At 47.4% G+C, this 19,988-nt stretch overlaps 1 protein-coding gene across 1 annotated transcript; it reads left to right on the top strand.

Annotated features, from left to right (window-relative positions):
- The first annotated feature begins 17,389 nt into the window (after positions 1-17,389).
- LOC142584321 (uncharacterized) lies at positions 17,390-19,768 on the top strand. The gene is made up of 2 exons (XM_075694471.1): positions 17,390-18,142; positions 19,686-19,768. Coding segments are annotated over exons 1-2 (513 nt in total). The 5' UTR covers positions 17,390-17,631; the 3' UTR covers positions 19,688-19,768.
- Positions 19,769-19,988: the final 220 nt, after the last annotated feature.

Raw genomic sequence — 19,988 nt, forward strand, 5'->3', positions numbered from 1 at the left:
TTACAGTCATTGTGCCCGACCGGCAGCGCTACAACAGGGTGCTACGAGATCGTGCTCGACAGGGTGCTACGAGATCGTGCTCGACATGGTGCTACGGCATCGCTACGACAGTGTGCGTCACCATTAGCCCATTGTACATTCACGTGCTCGTCTTTTGAGGGGTTCCTTCTTGCCCTCAACTGCGAGAGTATAAAAACAGCTGCCCCCGGACGCCAAAGGGAGGGCTCCGATTTCTTCTGCTGAGTAAAGTGCTCTCCCGTCTCTCTACTTCGGTCAAACTGACCGCCAACTCTTTGCGATGTTAAAATAAACAAGTTGTTTTGTTGTTACCAGTCGACTCATGCTTTGCCGGGACCTTCGGATGCTTCCAGTTGTACCCCAGGCCGCCAGGCCAACGCTACCCTTGGGGCTTGCGACCCAGGTACAACCACGGGCGTCAGCGCCGAGTTCCCAACAGATCGTACCAGCGGTGCGATCCAAACACCGTCCACTGCTTATAAGCTACATCCACTAGTTCTACTGGAACAGGGAGCACTCCGCCTATGTATGGAGCGAGCAAATTTCGTAGTTAACGCCGTGCTTTACAAAGAAACACGACTGCCTTCCCTAGAAATGAGATTTAAAATGCTCACCGTTCAAGCATTCACGAGGCTCTATGAATTTCCACTCAGAAGGTCCCAGTCCGTCTTTGTCTGTGAACCAGCTTTATGTTTTGGAATCTCTTTGACCTCGCTTTCACACGCCACAGGTGATCATAACACAATGGTTAATGAGTCTGTTAAATTTACATGTAAATAATGTAATCACGGTAAGCAGTATCTCAATTTCATTTGTTATAACTTATGATGACATGTACTCCAACAATTCAAGGCAGGTTTCCTGGCATATTCGTAACCACTTACTCCAAGGTCACTTGAATCAGCGTCACACAAACGTAATTAGGGCAAGAGATGCTTCGCAGTGTGAGAAAAAAGCCGGAGTTCGCATGTCATTTCATCGTCATTGTATTGAACTTATTCTGTTCGGCTCCGAATCTTCACTCTAATATTCTCGGCGGAATTCCCAACCGTTGTCCTAGCAGTGCGTAAGCTACAGCCTTCCCCGACAACCTCTGTAATAATCACGTACTATTTATCGCTGTGCACCTGACTGTTCCCGGCGAGTCGCATATATAAAAACTTAACGCTCCCTGGCTCACAGTCATTTACATAGTTTATGATTAGTATGTGTACCTGGACACAGAGGTATATTTATGAATGAAGCAGCAAACAGTTTGGCCAAGGCTTCCACATTACAGGCCCTATGTTTACCCTTCTTCCAACGACGGGTTTTATCACGTCTATCACATTTTGAAGATACACTCTTTCGACATCAAAATCAAGTCTAACTTCATCCATGGAACTGCACCACTCACGATTCCCTTGGAGCAGGAAGTTTTGGAAAACAAGATAGACAGAAGTGACATTAACGAGATTGCCGATGTCGTGTCCCACCCCTAAGTTTATACATGCACTGATCAGATCTGACAATTTCCCCTTTGGACCATTTCTGCAACGGACTAGAAACAGTTGAACATTACTTACTGGACTGCTGGCGTTTTTCCTCCCTGAGAAAAGAATGGGCCCCAGTCCACGCTCCGAAGGTGGTTGTCCAGCGAAGCTGTAGTATTACCTGATCCGATAGACCAATGTCGCGTAGCCTTGAAGACCTTGAACTGGGTATGCTGCAGAGCCTGTGCCAGGCGCCGTTGTGTATATCGACGTTGCTGTGTCGTCCGTCGCTCATCGTATTAGCGCTGCTCTTCAGGTGTTTTAACTTTGCGTGGCTTGCTTTGGGCAGGAACCGCTATGTCCTACCTTGCCTGAGCATGACGCCGTTGTGCACATTGACGTTGCTGTTCCCGTTGCCGCTCATCGGGCTCACACTGCACTTCGGGAGTCCTAACAGCGTATGGCTTTTCCATACTGCTATCAGAACACAAATGAAATCAGTTTCTAGGCGCGTTCTTCTCTTGCAAATGATAGTTTAGTGACGTCACTCCCTGCTTCGTATGCTACGCTTGCCGTTTCCTGTCAACTGAAGCTTATGCAGCGCTAATATTTAACGGTAAACGTTTTCGGCGAACGCTATGCGCGAAGGGGACCTTTCTGGTTTTTTTTCTTTTCCCCCGTACGGCCGGCGCCGCCACTGCCGCGGATACGCGGAGGCAAGTGCCATCTGGTGGTGCTGCAAGGAATCTAGCGGCGCACGCCCCGCCCATCTCCCTCGGTGACTGGTCGAGTTTTTGCCTACAGAGACGAGAAATGCATTAGGGGTAGAGGTATACAGCTTCGCTGTAAAAAGACATTACAAATTATACTGTGACAGCTCGGCCTGCCATTGAACTGTCTGGTGCTGCTGTCTTTGGAGGTTCTGCACTTTGACACTCACACAGGGCTGTATGCATCGCCATAGAGAAAGTCATTGTTTATTCAAACCGATCTCGTTATTAATCGTCTTATTAGTTTTATTCTTAGGTTACTGCCTCATTTATGAATTTCTTTTTCCGTGGTCTGTTAGAATGACTGTTTACTGAGTCGCCTTGGATTTTACTCGCTTTATTTATTAATCAATATTGTGAATTTCTAAATTTTATCACTTAGCACTAATGTAAAATTCGCCCGACACTTGGCTAATCCTCGTGTGTATGTGCCAAAGCTGTTATCATATTCATCATGATCATGTGTAACTAATTTCCTGCGCAAGCTAGTTAATTTTGTATGACAGTTCGCTCATTTCGTTCAAGACCAAGCGAAGAAACATGTCCACACATTAAACAAGCCCCACAATTCTGTGCGTTGACCGCACGAAATTTAAGCGCCTTAGAACGGCGAGAAGTGGCGAAATCGGCAGTAGCATATGCGCATAATCTGCTACATTGTTCACTTCAGGAGTCCACGCGCCCTCCCTTATGTTGTCAGTGAGAACCCATCATTCACAGATGATGATCGATTCTACGTTTTGTTTATTTCATCCTAATTCCGTGGCGCTCACGCAGATCGAGTAATACGAATGAGAAACAGAAAGCACATCGCAGATAACGCGTCTTAGCCGCTCACGCGTTCTGCTTCACCGTGGTTTCTCGCAAACAAGACCGCTGAGATGATCCTGGCGTGGCGTGTGCGTTCCTGGAGTGAACAGTTTGGCAGACAACCCTTGCACTGGAGTGTGCTCGGCTCGCACCAGCTTACTATCGCCGGTCTCGCGACTTCCCACCCTTGCGCGGCGCTGGCACGCCGTGAGCCGGACGCTCGCGCGATTTTATTAACAATTCGGGACGTTGTATACAATGGCTCCAGATTAAAGCACAGCGACGACGACGACGACAGTATGACGACAACCAGAAGAGCGAAGAAGGCACGACATCGTTGCCGTTATGCTAACGTTGTCTCGATGAGGACAACGGCTGGACGACGATGACGGCAAAATGACGATACTTCGTTGACTGTGCTGTAATGCACATTCGTTTAGCGGTGCTTCAGCATTTTTCGCCAGCAGCGTTACGTGGGCAGTCTTACGCTCAGACACGCTTCCCTAGAGGACGTTACTCGAATGCGCAGCAAGACGTCTCGTGCACCGTGTCTCATTGCGCAACTGTAAGGAACTAATAGACGGCGTTACGCTATGTTCAGCGCCTCTCAACAGCCTCTGAAGGAACTACTGCATGAATCGTGCGTCGGTGGTTCGAGGTATTCATCATTCAAGCATTCATCGTCATCGTTCAGGGTGTTCGCAGATGGCTGTGGGGTGTAAGGAGTTATTAGTAGCAGTTTTGATTTTGTTAATCTGCAGAGACACCTGGATAATATGTCATCTTGGTTCACAATATACGAAATATTTTTCCAGTTACTTCTGTGCTTTAACGCATAAAACGACGCTTTGTCAGGAAAGTAACTGGGAGGCCAATGCATTTCTGTGCAAAGTTTGGGAATTAATGTTCTCACGTAGTAGTGGCGGCGAAGAAGGTGGCATAACTGTGATTGATGAAACTAGCGCTTTATTGGGCGAACCTGTGCCCTCAAAAGCAGGCTACACTCAATGGACCACGATAGCGGCGAACACAGTCGGCAATCGTCGAAAATTTGATCTGCCGGTCAAACGCGCGGGCTTTTATACATGGTTCATCGAGGATTCAGAGTAATGGCTGGTGCCCACGTGTCTTCCAGAAAATTCTACACAATTCGCGTCGCACCTGCAGTCAGTTTACACTCGCTTTGCTGGCAACAGACAACAAGTAGAAACGTCGATAACATTTCCAGAAACTTCCGATACATGCGGGCTCGTCCCGCATTAAGCGACAACACCTTTTAGACGGTCAAAAGCGGCCACCCGAAAAAGGGAAACAAGTACATGTCTCAATATCTCGAAGCTGATGTCATCTTGCGAATTCGTCCGAGTGGATCGGCCTTGTGAACTCCAGGGCTAGAAGTTGTAAATTGCAATATGGGCCATAAGGTAAATAGTTAAAACTTCATTGGTGATCTTTTGTTAATTGGTTGATTATGTATTCAAAATTTTTTATGCAAGTAATGTTCGCCTCTTCGAGTAGACCAGCTTATGAACTAGGATTGTGCTATCAGCCACAGGCAACCTTTAAACATTTTTGAAAGTGTTCACTGACACCCCCGGTATATAGGCGCGTTGCGGCTCTGCATGCCAGTCGGTGCGGTGATCGGTGCGATGCCTCAACATATCGCGAAATGCAAACACGTATGAAGCTGCGCTCAAATTTCGCATTAGGGAGTATCGTAATCATCCGTGACCTTTTTTTTATTGTACGCAAATAAAACCGTTCTCCCCGGCAACTCCGAGGAGGCAGTGCCAGAGCGATCGGTAGGGAGACGTCTTCTAGCTATTCCTTTCGAAACGGGCCAGTCTCCGGCTATATATAAAAAAATAGGTTTGTTCGGCATATTAATGCACCTTTAATGCGCACACGCTATTTTGACGTGGTGAGTCTTCGCAGTTTTGTGACGACTCGTGATAGAAAGGCGAAGTAAGCGCAGCCCTAAATTTTTTGACCAATTTCGGAGGGCTAATGGCGAAACAGGTGCACATGTGTAATCAGAAATCATATATTCTGTTTTTGTTCGGCCTAATCATGAATAATCAGTGTGCACTTGCCATATCAGATGGGGAGTTTTTGCGGTTTGCGTGACGTCGCGTAACCGACAGGCGATGCGGGGGTAGTCCGAAAAGATTCTAGCCAATCGTGGAGGGCTGATTGTAGAAATGAAATAGAAACAGTTTAGAATAGCTCTACGTTATGGCATCGCATGTGTTCATTTTAGACGTTATACAACGCTCTGTGGACGCATGTATGCATTGGTCCGTCCGTTCATTCACGCGCGTACACTGCAAACCAATTTGCACCTTTAAGGGTGCTTTGCGTCACCCTTGCACCCTTTACTGGCGTAAGAGTGGGAGTTATAGATTCATTTGCACCCATAAGGACCAAGAAGGGTGTAAATTGGTTTATACGCAGTGTGCGCACCGTTCAACCAGCATTATTGCAAAGTGGACAAGTCGGAAATTATTCATTTTGAGCAGCGCGCACACGGACCAGGGCTAAAAGAAAGAAAGAAAGAACACGGGACTAGATATCTTTACGAACTGAAGGTTTATTTTGAAGAAAATGCTGAAATAGAGAGCCTTCATACAAATAAGGGAATTTCAATAAATCGATAGTAATAATAAGCAGACGACATATCAATAAAAGCTGTCTCGTCTGTTTATATCTGCATACCGAAGCCTGAATGATGCACATGCCCTCATGTTTCACTATGCGAAAAGCTTAAGCAATTTCCCGCTTGTGCTGATCGCGATTCTTCAATATTGCGAACGTGCTGTGGAATGACGGCACGCAATCACGCTGGCGACAATGACAGAAAAGGTGAGCTCCTGACAGATTAAAGAAAAGAAAAGAATCATAGCATGTTATCTTAAACGAGCCTTGACGGGGCGACCCGTCCGCATAGCATATATTTTGCCGCTGCTTAGAGGTAAATTATACGCAACGCCCGAGTAAGATCAGTGCACCTGTTTAGGCGATTAGCCCTCTTCCTATTCGCGCGGTGCTCAAAAAATTGCCGACGATTACGTTACTTCCTAATGCGAAATTTGAGCGCAGCAAATAAGCTGTTTCACCTTTTCGATAGATTGAGGCAAAGAAATCTAGCAACACATGTATGCGCTATCACAGAATTTTTTTTTATTTTTCACACGTATTCCTTTAACAAAGACTCCACTAATAGTTCTTGACAGTCATGAAGGAAGCTTTGTGGTCGGAGAAATAGACTGATATATGTTCGACTTGGTACACCAATGCTTGATTCTCAAAGACGAGATGTATACAAGTGCCTCGCGAGGTTGTCACAGCCGTGGGACGCGTTACGAGCGAGAGGAACGGGATGTTCTCCCGCATAAGTGTTAGGAAATTGCTGTTTGTCTTTATGTCAAGCCGCCACCGATCTGGCTCTCTGATTGCCACCGCACAGGGCGAACGGCAGCGGCAATTTCGGCTCGAGCGGTGCACATATACAGATCCGCCGCCACCGATCTGGCTCTCTGATTGCCACCGCACAGGGGTTGCATTGGAGGAGGCGCGAAGAAAGGAACTAAGTTCGAGCCGGCGCTTTGACAACCGGAGACTTGCAGGAAGAGGGGGGAGGGGGGCGGCGTGTACACCCAGCGGCAAACGATGGGGGCAGAAGCGCGCGCAGCAAGCGGACAACACGATAAAGGGAGGAGGGAAGAGATAGCAGCGACTGACTGATGCCGCTGACGCCAATAGTGAGTTAACCCCAGCTGCGGAGTTGGTTTCAGGGACAACGAATAACCGGCGCGTCGGCAACTGAAGAGCACCCTATCCGCCACACAAGAACAGGGGGGGGGGGGGGACCCTTTCCTCCTCTTTCTGCATGGCGGCGACGGTGTTCTATGCAGTCACGTTATCTTGACTCTCTAGCGGCGTCAGCGGCATCCAGCGGTATCAGTCGATCGCTGCTAGCGCTGGGGGGATAAAAGGGGGGCGGAGCTGGTTACGAGGCCGACGACGACGCCGACGCGAAACCCAGGAACGGACGCCAAAGAGCTGCGCTCTAAAAAAAAAGGCCCACCATTTAGTCGGCGAATTATCCACATGACCCGTTTTGCCTCTCATAGGCCTTTGTGTATGTGTGTGTTAGCGCGCGTAGGCGTTTATGCGGAGGCGTGCAAAATTAAACTTTTACGCTTTCCCGCTCCGTTACCGTGAGTAGCGGTGATGGTACTGGCGTCAGTAGTGGTGAGCACGACAGTGCGAACGCATGTAGCCGTCACTGCTGCAAGGGATGGGAGAAACTCGCGAAACCCATCGCGAACAGTGTTGTGAGCACGATGTCAGACGAACTCTGCTGAGCGGGGAAGTCCGTTTCGGGAATTTTCGCTTCGAAATCCTAGGCTCGCGCGTTTCTGAGCATGTGTTGGCGGGCTAGTTGGTTAAGCATGATTACAAAGAAATAAAAATAAAACACTCAGTTGTTAGTGCGCCTACGTGCTGTCTCGTGTCCCCCGTCTTCGTGTGTTGTTTTATTCGGCGCCGTCTTTGTAATCGCGCGTTTCGTTCTTTCTGTGTGCACTATTGGCCCCCGTCTGCGCGTTCGGGGAAATCAGCGTCCATTTCAGGGGCGGAAACACGGACGAGGAGAAAACACTGGCGAAAGCCCGGGAAGACAGGTCGCATGCGACGCGTCACGTAAAGTATTGTGTCTGGTTAGAGAAAGCCAGTTTGTCAGAAAGCTGAACCACTGCTGATTGAAAAAAATAGATAGAAAGGAACTTTGGCGCGCCTTTGTGCGCAGCCACTGCGCAGGGTTTGGTCACAGTTGCGTGTGAGTAGCTGCGTTCGGGGCAAGCACGAAGGAGCATGAAACCGGCTTCACGGCTGTGCCAACTCCCTTTGTTCGGATCCGTTGAAAGCGAGCGTGAGAGGGGAGCTTCTTTTTTTTTTTTTTTTGTCCGTTCACAACAGCAACTCAAGGTCGCCTGGTGGGGTAGACACGGACTTCGCATATGTCACAGTTCCTCTGTTCTCACAGGAAATAGAAAAAACAGAAAAATAGGTGCTGTCTGAAAACTTACAAGAAATAATAATAAAAAAAAGAATGTAGCTATGCTTCGTAGCAAGAGTCATCAACCATCTTTCGACAACATGCCACGAACAAATGTCAAAACAGCGCCTGAATAAAGTGCGGCTGTTCCACGGTGTGCTGTTCCTTCCTAATGGCGATATTAAAATGACAATAGAATGGCTTAAAGCTACTTGAATGCGATGTACAGGGCGAGTTGTTAACCCCCCTCCACCTTTCCAAGAAAAACAAAATGCAGAAAGTGCCTGTGCGACGCACTGCTTGCATATACCAGGTGTCCCAGTTAACTAAGACGAAAATTTTAAAAAGAAAAGCCAGGAGCTCTAGAGAAATCGTACCGACGGCATAGTAGCGGCAGTCGCGTGTACTTAAAGCCAGCATTTTTTTCGTCACGATTACTTAATTATTGCTTCATCTGCCCCGTAACTGCTAAGCTTATCTCATCCAGTCATGCTGCTACTTGTGGTTGTTTCACAGTTGATTCACTAGGTTTCGTTGTACAGAACAAGATATTGTAAGGGCTTTGCTTGGGCTCATGACGATGTGTAACGTTGAAGTAAGAGGTTTCGGCAGTACTATGAAAAATAAAAATAAGGAAACGCCTATGTCGTCTTAAGATCTATGTCCCTCTCTGCTCGTGCTTGTTTATTTGTGCGCTGGAACGATTTTCGACCAGGCTATCGCGGTGACCACAAGGCCAGCCCTCAAGATTCATTTCATTGCATGGAAAAGAAAATCAATCTAGAAAATAGGAAATAGTGAGATGAGAGCAAACCGAAAGCTCGCATCTGAATAACCTCCCTGCCTCTCCCTCTCCCTCTCTCTGAAGGTAACCCTACACATATGCGTGTAGGAAAAAGCGCTCTCTCGCGACGTGGTCGACAAAATTGGATTCGTTTCCGCGTGCCGCAAGAAAAGCCCCCCCCCCTCCCCCTTTTCATGCAATGTAAAATACTCAATTCTAACTGAAGCTTCTTAAACAGAGCTTAAAGGGAGACTTCAATACCTGCGCATATAGGAGCCGATTTCTATCATTTAGAAATTCAGTACACACGTGACATGGCATGCTTGTGGTACATTGTCTGATTCTCATTGCGTGTATTGCACGTGCAACATACATGCAGAAACACCACGAATTTTACTCGGTCCTTCTTTTGAAAATCTGATGCATAGTGGTCGTGGGTCAAGTATTGCCGCCAGGCATACCATTTCTTGAACGCTTGCCCCAGTTCTGAGTGGTTGTGTAGACTACGTCACCGACGTATCTCGCGCTATATCACAAGTACGAGGCCGAATCAGAAAGTTTTTGTCCTTAGTTTTTATTAGCCACAATAAGCTAATTACAAATACACGGGCTATTCTACGTACCTTGGACTATTTTTCCACATAGTCCCCACACAAGTTCAGGCATTTGTCCCATCGCAGCACTAAATTTGAGTTGCCCCTGTCCTTAGTCAGCGACGTACGCGGCCTCCGCGAACGCCCATTGTCACGCAAGTATTCGCGGCCTTTTGCGAACTCACAACACCCACCACAACACCTCACACTTCTGCATTTTCCTGTGGATTTCTTTCAGCGTTCGTCTCTTGCTCCATAGAAAATGAATCTCCGTTTGTGGCTCGTACGCCGTAGACGTGTGAAGCCCAACCGCCATCTTCGACAACTAACAGCAGCGCCTTGCGTCGGAGTTACCGGCAGATAAAGCCGGGCTGCGGTCCAAGAAAGACCCACCATTGGGAATGGATATGTTGACTTCACATTTACAGACGTAATTTGCCCCAAAAAAATAGGGGCAATGACTTTCTTATTCGCCCTCGTAGCAAGTCTCCAGAGTTTATTCGATTACCTGTAATGAGTAGGCTCCATTGCTTGAAAATTCCAAAAAAAAAGAAAAAAAAGAAAAGAACGCAAGTTGCGCTATGTATCGCACCGAGACTCACGGTTATTGATCTACGGCATCTTGCACTTGTGCTGTCATTGAGTTTCAGTGCGTTTTGTTCTCCAGTGTCCCTGCTTAAAAACTGCGTCCCCTGCTTTTATTAGCACGGGATGCGCTCCGCTTGGATATAGGAATGGGGATGTCCCGAACTCACCGAGCCTTCAGGCCCGTATTGCAGTCACCTAGTCACCGTCTTCGACCCCTTTCTTCAAAATTCGTTTTGCCCTTCTTTGACAGCCCTGGTATTCTTTTTCGGTCAGCTTCATCTCCTTCTCCTCTTGACCACGGAATTTAACACAGAGCTCGCAGCAAACGCTTTGCGATAGTGTGAAGCACGCGTTTGTTCCTAGGAAATGGAGTTACGGCTTCTCACTACGCTAATTTTGAATAAGTTACCACTGAGGTAGTCATGGTTGGTTTTGATTTGTCAGCTAGCTTGTGTTTTCTTTTTTTTTGAGATCCATGGCTTCGTTTCCGCGGACAAGTTGTTTTCGCATGATAGTGGATTCGATTGGAGTAGTAATACACTTATCGCACTTATACACTTATGTATACTATATATTTACTAGTAAATTAACGCTGGAAATGACTATATGACAACATATTTCACAGTAAGGTGCAACAACTTTCCTAGCATGCGTGTTGTTACTGTCTTACCTGAGGAACACTTGATGCAGCTTGAGATGTTGTACGATCCCTATTATTGATGTGCGGTGACATTGAGAGCAATGCTGGCTCCGACAAGCTAGACATTATCCTTGACCAACTAAAAACAGATGTCTGCTGGCCAGACTGAACTGGTAAATAATGTACAAGGGCTTAAGGATCAACTACTCTTAATGGACCAGGAAATGACGGATCTGACCACGCGTCTCAGCACTTCAGAAACTCACTGCGGAAGTCTCTCTACACTCCGCAGTGATCTAGAGACTATTCAAACGACTGCAACTGAAACGACACGTTTAGTTAGTGTGCTAGAGGCTTGTTTTGACGACGCGAAAAATTGATCCCGGCGACACAACCTATTTTTCTCTGGTTTACCCGATGCTAACCGCTCTGAAACGTATTCGCACTCACAAGACGTAATCATTCGCCACTGCTCTAACAACCTAGACACCCAGTTGAGCCCTAAGAATATTGAATGCGCACATCGCCTCGGAAGACGCTCTAAGAATAAGCAACGACAGATTATCGTTAAGTTTACGTAAATCATTCAATACTAAAGAATTAGTTCTTCCTAAAGGTTCAAAATTCAAAGGTACCCACTACAGCGTAGATGAAGACTGTTCGCGCCATGTTCATAACTGCCCGAAACACCTTGTCGCTTTTGCTAGCGCGAAGTCTGTGTCTTTTTCCCTGTGGTTTAAAACTTGGCATATTTGGCCAAAACGTTACGTTTTTGATGAAACTTCAGAATCTGTAAAAGAAATATCTTCACAATCAACTCATCCTTGCCGGTCATCGCGCTATGCCCCGCCTACTCCTCGTGCCCATGTTTCCCTATCGGTAATCTATAGTACTAACATTCGCAGCTCCCTGCCGAAACGCGATGTCGTATCAAACCTTATAACATCGTCAGGCAGCAATGTACTTTTATTAACCGAAACTTGGTTACGCAACGATATCACTGACTCGTAGGTTCTGTTTCAGCCGCCCAATTTTCATCTTTTTCGTGCGAATTGCAAATATTCTCGCGGGGGAGGAGTTCTAATTGCAGTCAGCGAACAGTTACCTTGTTCTGCCATTAATGTAGCGTCAGACTTGGAAATGTGGGTTACGTGCCACGCTTCACCATTGACAATATTAATTGGTGTGTGTTATAGACCACCTCGCACTAGTCCCGACTTCTCCCGCAAGCTTCACAATGTTCTAAATCAACTAGTTTCAAAGCACCCTAAAGCACACACCCTGCCATTTGGGGATTTCGATTACCCCATTCTCGACTCGAGTAATCAACGTCAGCCCATAATTAGTCAAGAAGAGCCGAAAGACTTCATCGATGTTTGCCTTAATTTTAACTTGACCCAACTTGTATCCGAACTGACACGCGTCGCAGGGGAAGCAGCGAACACTCTGGACCTCATACTGACCACTCATCCTGACAGCCTTAAATCCATTATATGCCTCCGAGAAACCAGTGACAATGTAATCCATGCCAATTTTAACTTCTCACCTGTATGTTTAAGTTTAAGCATAGGTATACTTCCTACAGATAGCTTTGAGGCGCTTCTTGCATCTTGCGTCCTGTCGTCATAGATGCATTCTATTACTCAATCGTATCCTCTCATTCTAATGTGTAGGCGTCCCTTCCGAACACAGAAAGGGTATTTTCGTCTGCAGCAAGGAAGCGTGCATTTCCTACCGATTGATTTAGATGATCGCATCAAAGCAGAAAGCAGCTCTTTGGGTACTAAACTGTGTGCCAGGATGCGTGCATGGGAGTGATCCCACTTTCACAGTAGCTGACGGCCGCAACCGTGGTTTCGTCGTTGAGTTTCCACCTCGGCAGCAGGAGGACGTGCGTTCAAAAACACACCTGTTATACAAACGAATACAGGCGTCCCTGAGCCCGACACTCTGCTTTCTTTAGTGGTGAACTGTCCTGGCGAAGGAGTTCGCGCCATGCAAATCCGGTGAAACCCCGTGGGCGCAGCAAAGCGTGCAGGCTGCGCGCCCCTACGAGCGCCGAGGCTGGCTCCCATCGTCAGTGCGAACACAGTATATCATGTAGAAATTAATTGTTCGTACAAACTCCGGCACCTTTACCAAAATTGTTTGTTAAATTTCAGATGTGTTGCTGTAGAGAGAGAGCAATTGATAAAGGAAAGGTAGGGAGGTTAACCAGGACTGGGCCCGGTTGGCTACCCTACACTGGGGAAAGGGAAAAGGGGACGGAAAGATTAAAAGAAGAAGAGAAAGTTTACAGGGGATATCGTTCGGTCACTCAGTCCGGATCACAGGCGCTGACTCAATCCAGCAGCTTTCAAATATCGCAGCAGCGCTTTTGTGGCCTTTTGTAGCTGCGATATGCGAGGCCATGGTCCCAAGAGCTTGTTCAAGGGGAACGGTGTTCTATCTAGCTGATTGAGAGCTGTGCAGAGGTCATGTCTTTCGTTTTCAAAAGATGGGCAGTAGCACAGTAGATATTCTATAGTTTCCTCGACACCGCAGGCATTGCATTTAGAGTCTCAGTATCGGATACATTATAAGGACTGAGTTTGGAACACTCTCCACTCTGCAAGCTTTAGTGTATCTTACAGATGGGTACAACGAAATAAATGATTATATGCAGATAGGTATACTTTTGTAGTCCCATTGGATTTCTTCACTTGTATTTCAGGTACGTTTACAAGCAAAAGCTACCACTGAACAAAACAATGAATATCGCGCTTCTCTAGCACTCACCACAGAGATGCACACAACTGCCGCATGATTGTTGGAAACGAATTTATACAGTCAATTATTTATTCGTAACTCGCCATTTTTAGCTGTCAGGGGCTTCCAGCCGTGGCATGCAGCTGGGAATCATGGAAACGGCGTGCAGTGTTTGTCGTCGTCAGCGGCGTCCAAACTGGGTGTCGATGCCGCCTACGAGTCGTATGGAAGGCGGCTGGAAGCCGATGCCGAACCGGCCCAAAAAGAACAGCGGTCCCAGCGTCGTAGGGGCCGGTGCACGCGCGGGAGCCGCCGGAGCCTGTCCGCAGCAGGCCGGTTGCACGACGATGACGTCAGACCTGCTTCGCGTCGTTCTAGTCAGCGTTACGTTGCCCAGCGTGGCGTTCGAACTCGCGTCGCGTGGTCCATTCAAATGCACGAGAGGCAGGCCTGCCAGCAGCGCGCAGACGATCACTAGCAAAACGTGCTTCGAGGCTTCTGCACCCACGGAGGACATCACCGTCTAGCTCGAGGCTTCGGGCTGAGCTAATCTAGAGGCCCGTAACACAATCGTTGAACGTTCGTTGGTGGGCGGTCCAAAATAACGGTGTCTTCAGTTTACGCCGCACGCCTGCAGGGGCGGATGGTTGCAGGAGGCCTCGAGCAGAGATGCTAACCCGAGAAACCAAGGGCGGTAACAAATGCACTACGAACGTTTCCAGACCGTAGGAAGGAATAGCCTCTCAGGATTCTGTCGAACGCCGCAGAAGAGGTTTACAGAAGGCTTCGAGCAGAACTGCACTCACAGTGGATGAATGGCGCGTACCACGCGCATGGAACGTCTGGAGGGTGATCCAGGAAGCAGTGTCTTCCGTTTTCGCCGAGAGATTCAAGGATCAAAGAAGGCTCAACATGCTCTGCTTGGCTCGACGAGGTGTGTGTGGGCTAGTATGTATATATACACACGCTTCGGACGTGCTGAGTGTATGTATGGAATTAGAGCTGACGTTTTCGATATTGTTGAGTGTCCCGTCATTGTACGTCTATGACCTCGTGCCACATCATGTTCAGTGAAAGTCGTGTGCGGGCTGAGAATCTGTGAAAAATCAGATTGCGATTCTTTGTGTCAGTGCTACTGAATGAGATGTCCATAAGAAGAGAATCCAGGAGCGTTGTTACCGGTTTCTGCTTTTGCATACCCAACGTTGTTTCTTTATTTCGCAGTAATTCCTTTGGGTCCCACGTAAAAAGGAGACAGAAGAAACAGCGCAACGTCAAAGATACCGTTCTAATTTTTTTGTGAGATTTCTGCATCGCTGTTCGCGGTCCATTTAGATCTATCTCACATTGTCGGCAAGCCGGTCAAGTGAAATGGCTCCTGCGCACGGAGACGCCGGAGGCAAAAGAAGCTGACTAACGCCAAATTGAGAATTGGCTTTTTTTCATCGCATAATTTACAAGAGTCTCTTGATCCGAAAAGCACGGTTATGCTTTGTGAAAGGACAGTGAGGTGAAAGCAGACAGAAAGAGCCTCGGAGCAGCGCGCACAAAGCTCGCGCAACTCGAGCCAAGGACGTGAATCGGTCAAAAAACTGCACCATGGGAAATTTGGCACGAGGTCGCCATTTGCAGGTGAAACGTCCGTGGCCTCGCTGCGCTGGCCGTTCCAGAGAGGAGCGCTTATTTATAACGCGATGAAAAGGCCGCGGCCGACTGTGGCAGTTACGACCTGGAAACCTGTGTCAACAGGCCATGTCTGATCTCGGAGACGGGTTTCTCCCAACGATCAGGGCCATATGTGCTTCCAAGCATGGCGTTCGCGTGTCTCTACGGCCAGGTCGCGACTCTAAGCAAGTCTGCGTCTAAAGCTGTTGTGAAAACTTTAGCAAAAGGTATGCTGCCGGCGTCGGCGTTAGATTATTGATTGAATGGAAGGTCAGATCAGGCGAAATAGATTTCACAGCAATCAAACAGCTGGCCACTGCAGTCAACATGTAACGCGCTACGAAACACGGCAGACGGATAACTCCGTCGCGTAGCACATCTCGCATTGTGTGCGATAAGTGGAAACAACTCCTCGCACGCACGAAGGAACGAAGAGCGAACGAACGAATGCGCGCGCACCGCACACGAACACACACACACATGCATGCACGCGCACGTGCGTGCATACAAAAGTGTAGCAGTTTCGGCATTACTTGGAAAATGAATGGGCACTGAGCACACAACCAGATAAGAGGAAGTCCGAAAAATGTAGAGTCGCTGATTTTAAGTACGACAGAAAATGCGTTGACGCGTTTACCGAAGGCAGGAAAAGATGAATTGAACGCAACAAAGAGCGGCATAACCAGCAGTTGTGGTGCTTCGGGATGAAAGGAAACAAAGGGAATTACGGCCAAAAATTCGTGTGCTGAGGTTTCCAAATGAATCAAAATATAACTGCTTGCTTCATTGGGATTGTGCTTATTAGCAATTGTTTCCAGCAGTTTGTTCCATTCTTTCATTGCAGTAGACAGAAAAGAGATATTAATAAAATTTCCTGAACACAGATGCTGTGTAGTTTAATAAAGTTGGGCAGACTTACCTGTAGTTGACGCCTGTGTAATGCAAAGCTTTGACGATTTGTGGGCAACAGTTGTATGAATAAAACCCGTTGTGTGGCTAATGGTTACGTAGAGATTGTAGGCTGTAGGGGTATGTTTATGTCGATAAGACATAATGTTTATAATGGCAAGATAAAGATTGAAAGCCGCCGAAAAGCAATTGGCACATAACCAGTCACAATATAACATAATGTTAGACTGCGCTATCATCTGGATGCCACGGAAACGGCGGGATTGGCTTGCCCGCCAAAATGTTTCAGTACTCGGAGAAGAATGTTTCACTATAAAAGCCGACGTCGTGTACAGGTTGAAGGAACAAGAAGTGATCCTAGTAGTTGCTAGAAGTTAAACATGCAATTTATGAAACAGGTACTGTCGAGCAATTTGGCAGTGATGTGCCAATGATTTGAGCAGAGTAATCAATTGAATCAATCAGTTTAGTTTGTTACTGATATAATACCAAGTACCAATGTGACCTAACTGAGAGCATGATCGTCGAGTATAAAGAGTACGGGTGTACGACACAGATGTGCACATACAAACAGTGGTAGACTAAATCGAGAGCTATGCTAAAGAGGTTGGTAACATAAGTTTCGCAAGCGAATGATTGAAAAAAGCATTCTATAAAGATGTCACACCAGACCTACGGCCTCAAGGCGTTCCCAGTCCTGCGCAACATTGCCATTCTCCTCTAATGGGTATCAGTTGTGAGGCTACAGCAGCGATTATGAAAGAGGGAATACATTAAAATCCAGCAGCACGGCAGCTACCTTAGTAGCGAATAGTTTTCTGTTTTCGTTGTTTTATTTTCAGAACAATTGTTGCAAGTTAATGCAAGTCAAAGGAGCACCGCACTGCTGCCTTGTGTACTAGCCTCTTAACTAAAGGTCGCAGAAAGAGTATTTGGAGCCAAGTAAGACTCGAGGTATTGCGAATGAAACTGCACGCTTCAGTTGTGCTCGTTAATTTCCTTGTCATATTTGCTTTGCTATAACGTACCGAGTTGTGCGTTAGCGTGAAATGTGGTTACCACCTGTAAATTGGGCAAATGTTTCAACGGCGTTGTATTCGGCAACATCCGCCCCGCGAACACCCCTTATTCCGCCTCCCTCACCGCCGACCTTCAGCCTCGGATTTTCTCCTCCCACCATTCTCGGCGAGTGTCGCGATCCAAAGACTGCCACGAGATTCGCCGGCGCGTGCTGATCAAACAGCTACGACCTAAAAAAACCAACTGCGCCAGGAACCGCCCATTCATTGCGGACGCTCGTCACCATGCGTGCCTGATTGTATATATATGCACGTGGGTTCACGAAAGACCTCCCAAACAAAAGTTGCGCCGTGTTCTGTGAGCGCCCAAGTCACGCATTCGCCGCGCTCATTTTCATTCTGTGCTAATCCAAGATTGATTTTGCCCCGCTGCCGCACATCAAACTGCTCAGTGACCGCGCTCTCGGCCGCCCAAGCAAGTCTCACGTTTTATAAGACTGAAACTGAGTGGCCGACGCCATCATTAGTAACAGGAACTGCTGAAAGCACCAAAATCATGGGTTGCCGCGGTCTTGTCCTTGCATGCTTCGCGCTCTCGATGCTGCAGTCCTCTTCGAGCATGACAACTAAGAAGGCAATGATGGACAGTGAGAGCATGAAGCCCGGGAAGCACCAAGGCTCGCCGGGTGACAAAATGCAGGGCGCGACAATGTCGGCGAGCACACCCGGTCAGGACGACGAGGAAGATTCCATGGAGAGCGAGAGCATGGAAGCGGATCAGATGGGCCAAGGTACGAAGAACTGCACGATGCCAGGCATGGACATGAGCGGGAAGAAGGACATGACGGCGGCTAGAGTCGACATGAAAGGCGGCGCGACGACCGCTCCTGCGAAAGCCGGGTTGAAGGGCGCCAAGATGGGCGCGGACATGATGAAGGCGGGGGCAAACTGCACCGTCCAACGAATGGGCGGCATGATGAAAGGCGGTGGGAGTGATATGACGAAGATGATCAACGAAAAGGGCAGCATGCAGTCGACAATGGCGACGCCGAGGGGACGTCGGAACTGTAAGCGTTTTTTGCAATGTTCAGTCGGCGACAGAAGTTTGCCCAGCGGGGGTTGAAAGAAAAAGCCGAAATTCAGCCCAGATTTAGTTTGCGGCCAGTAAAACAGTAGGATCATGGCACTGGTTGCGTGCGCTAGTACCGATAGCAAATCTCAAATCGAGGCTGCGAGCGCAGAGTCAACAAATGTTCTAGGACCACTGTCATAAGACATTTTTTCCCATGTTCTATTTCCCGTATGTCCAGCATGAGGATTCGCTATTATTTCCTCTTACGAGCAGTTCTGTGCAAAAGTTTTTTCTGCCCACGGGACCTGTGTTTAAATGCGTAAGCATTTCTATGCCTATCCAACGCGAAAACTGTCCGTCTGTCCCGTAAGACGAATACAATGGCTTCTACCACCGTAAACAAGGGCTCATACCACTGTAAGCAAGCAAAAAAATACAATGGCTCAAACCCACGTAACGCAGAGGCTACAAGTGCTCAGCAAAGTGAAGCGAACAGTGCATATCTTCATTGACGTCACCCATACAACACACAGCACAGCATAGTTTCAATTAAGAACAAGCTCAAAACAAGCATCCGAACTATCACTTAAGCATTGCATACCCCACTTAGCAATTGTAGTGCTGCTTTAGCAACAGCTTCGCTTGACATCTAGGTTGATAAGGACAGATAAGAGTTGATAAAGAGTTGATAAAGGTCTGATCACGTTCGCTAAGGTTGAATACGATCGATCAGGGTAGATAATGATTTATTCTGGTCGAATCAAGTTTCCTAACATAGATAATGACACCGAGCTGCGTATAGATGAGGAAGTGACGCATTGTTTACGCGTACTTAGACAACTTTCAGAGGAGTTTCGGCGGGAATTGTATTTCTTCACCCAGGCACATTTTCTTGACACCAGTACTCTAGTCTTCCTCTAAGATTGATTCAGTTGTATGCAATTTGTTCGATCGCAGTAAAACTCAATCTGTTTAACTCCTCCTAAAAAAGGAACGTATTATGGACTTCCTACCCTACTTCATTAAGTTGGGCCCGTACTCACAAAGATCTTACGATAAAATTGTGCATAATAGAAAATTCCAGCCCATCCTCATGCTGAGCATATCATAGCGGCCGATCAATGCCAGAGAACAACTACAAAGGCAAATTTGTGTATTCGACTCATGGTTCCTAGAGTCAGGCGCCAGCCAATTCGATTAGACAATTTATTAACGGCGCTGCCTGACTAAACTGCACTTACGAATGTTAAGATTTGTGAATTCGGCTTCTGCGACCGAATCCAGAAAGCTCTTCGTTCCTAAGAGCACAGCACGGAACTTGCTGACAGCCCTCGCTCATATATCTTCGTAATCACGTCGTTTCCTAAGCGTTCTAGCCAACGAATGGCTTTGTAGATACGAACGTATCTACAAAGCCAGAATAGATTTTGTTAAGCGCATGGTTTTCTCGTTGCGCTGTCTACCGTTCGACATTTCGCTAGTTTCCCAACCCGCATAGTGTCCCTAACTGTCCGCTATTTCACGTCTTTTCGTTACAGAACGACACTTGTCTGTGGGATGTCGCCTCGTCCAACTTCGACAGAAACAAGTTGTTAAAATAAATCCAGCCACTGTGTTTTAACCAGAGGCCCGAAACCAAATATATTCGACGGTGCGCAGCGACATCTTAAAGGCTGCACTTTTTTAAAGCCCTGTAGTTTCTTTTTTCCATCTTGGTGCCACCAAAATTCCCCTATGTGCTCTATGCTTTCGTTCCTCCTGGCAGTGCTGGCTGCGTCCGTGACTAGCTGTATAGGCGGAACAGAAGCATCAGATAAAGAGGATGATTATTATTATCTCAA

The sequence above is a fragment of the Dermacentor variabilis genome, chromosome 6, assembly GCF_050947875.1.
Source record: "Dermacentor variabilis isolate Ectoservices chromosome 6, ASM5094787v1, whole genome shotgun sequence".
Classification (NCBI taxonomy): Eukaryota; Metazoa; Arthropoda; class Arachnida; order Ixodida; family Ixodidae; genus Dermacentor; species Dermacentor variabilis.

Bases quoted from the DNA above. Each gene is read 5' to 3' on its own strand.
- LOC142584321 (XM_075694471.1), top strand. From the start codon at position 17,632: ATGGGTTGCCGCGGTCTTGTCCTTGCATGCTTCGCGCTCTCGATGCTG.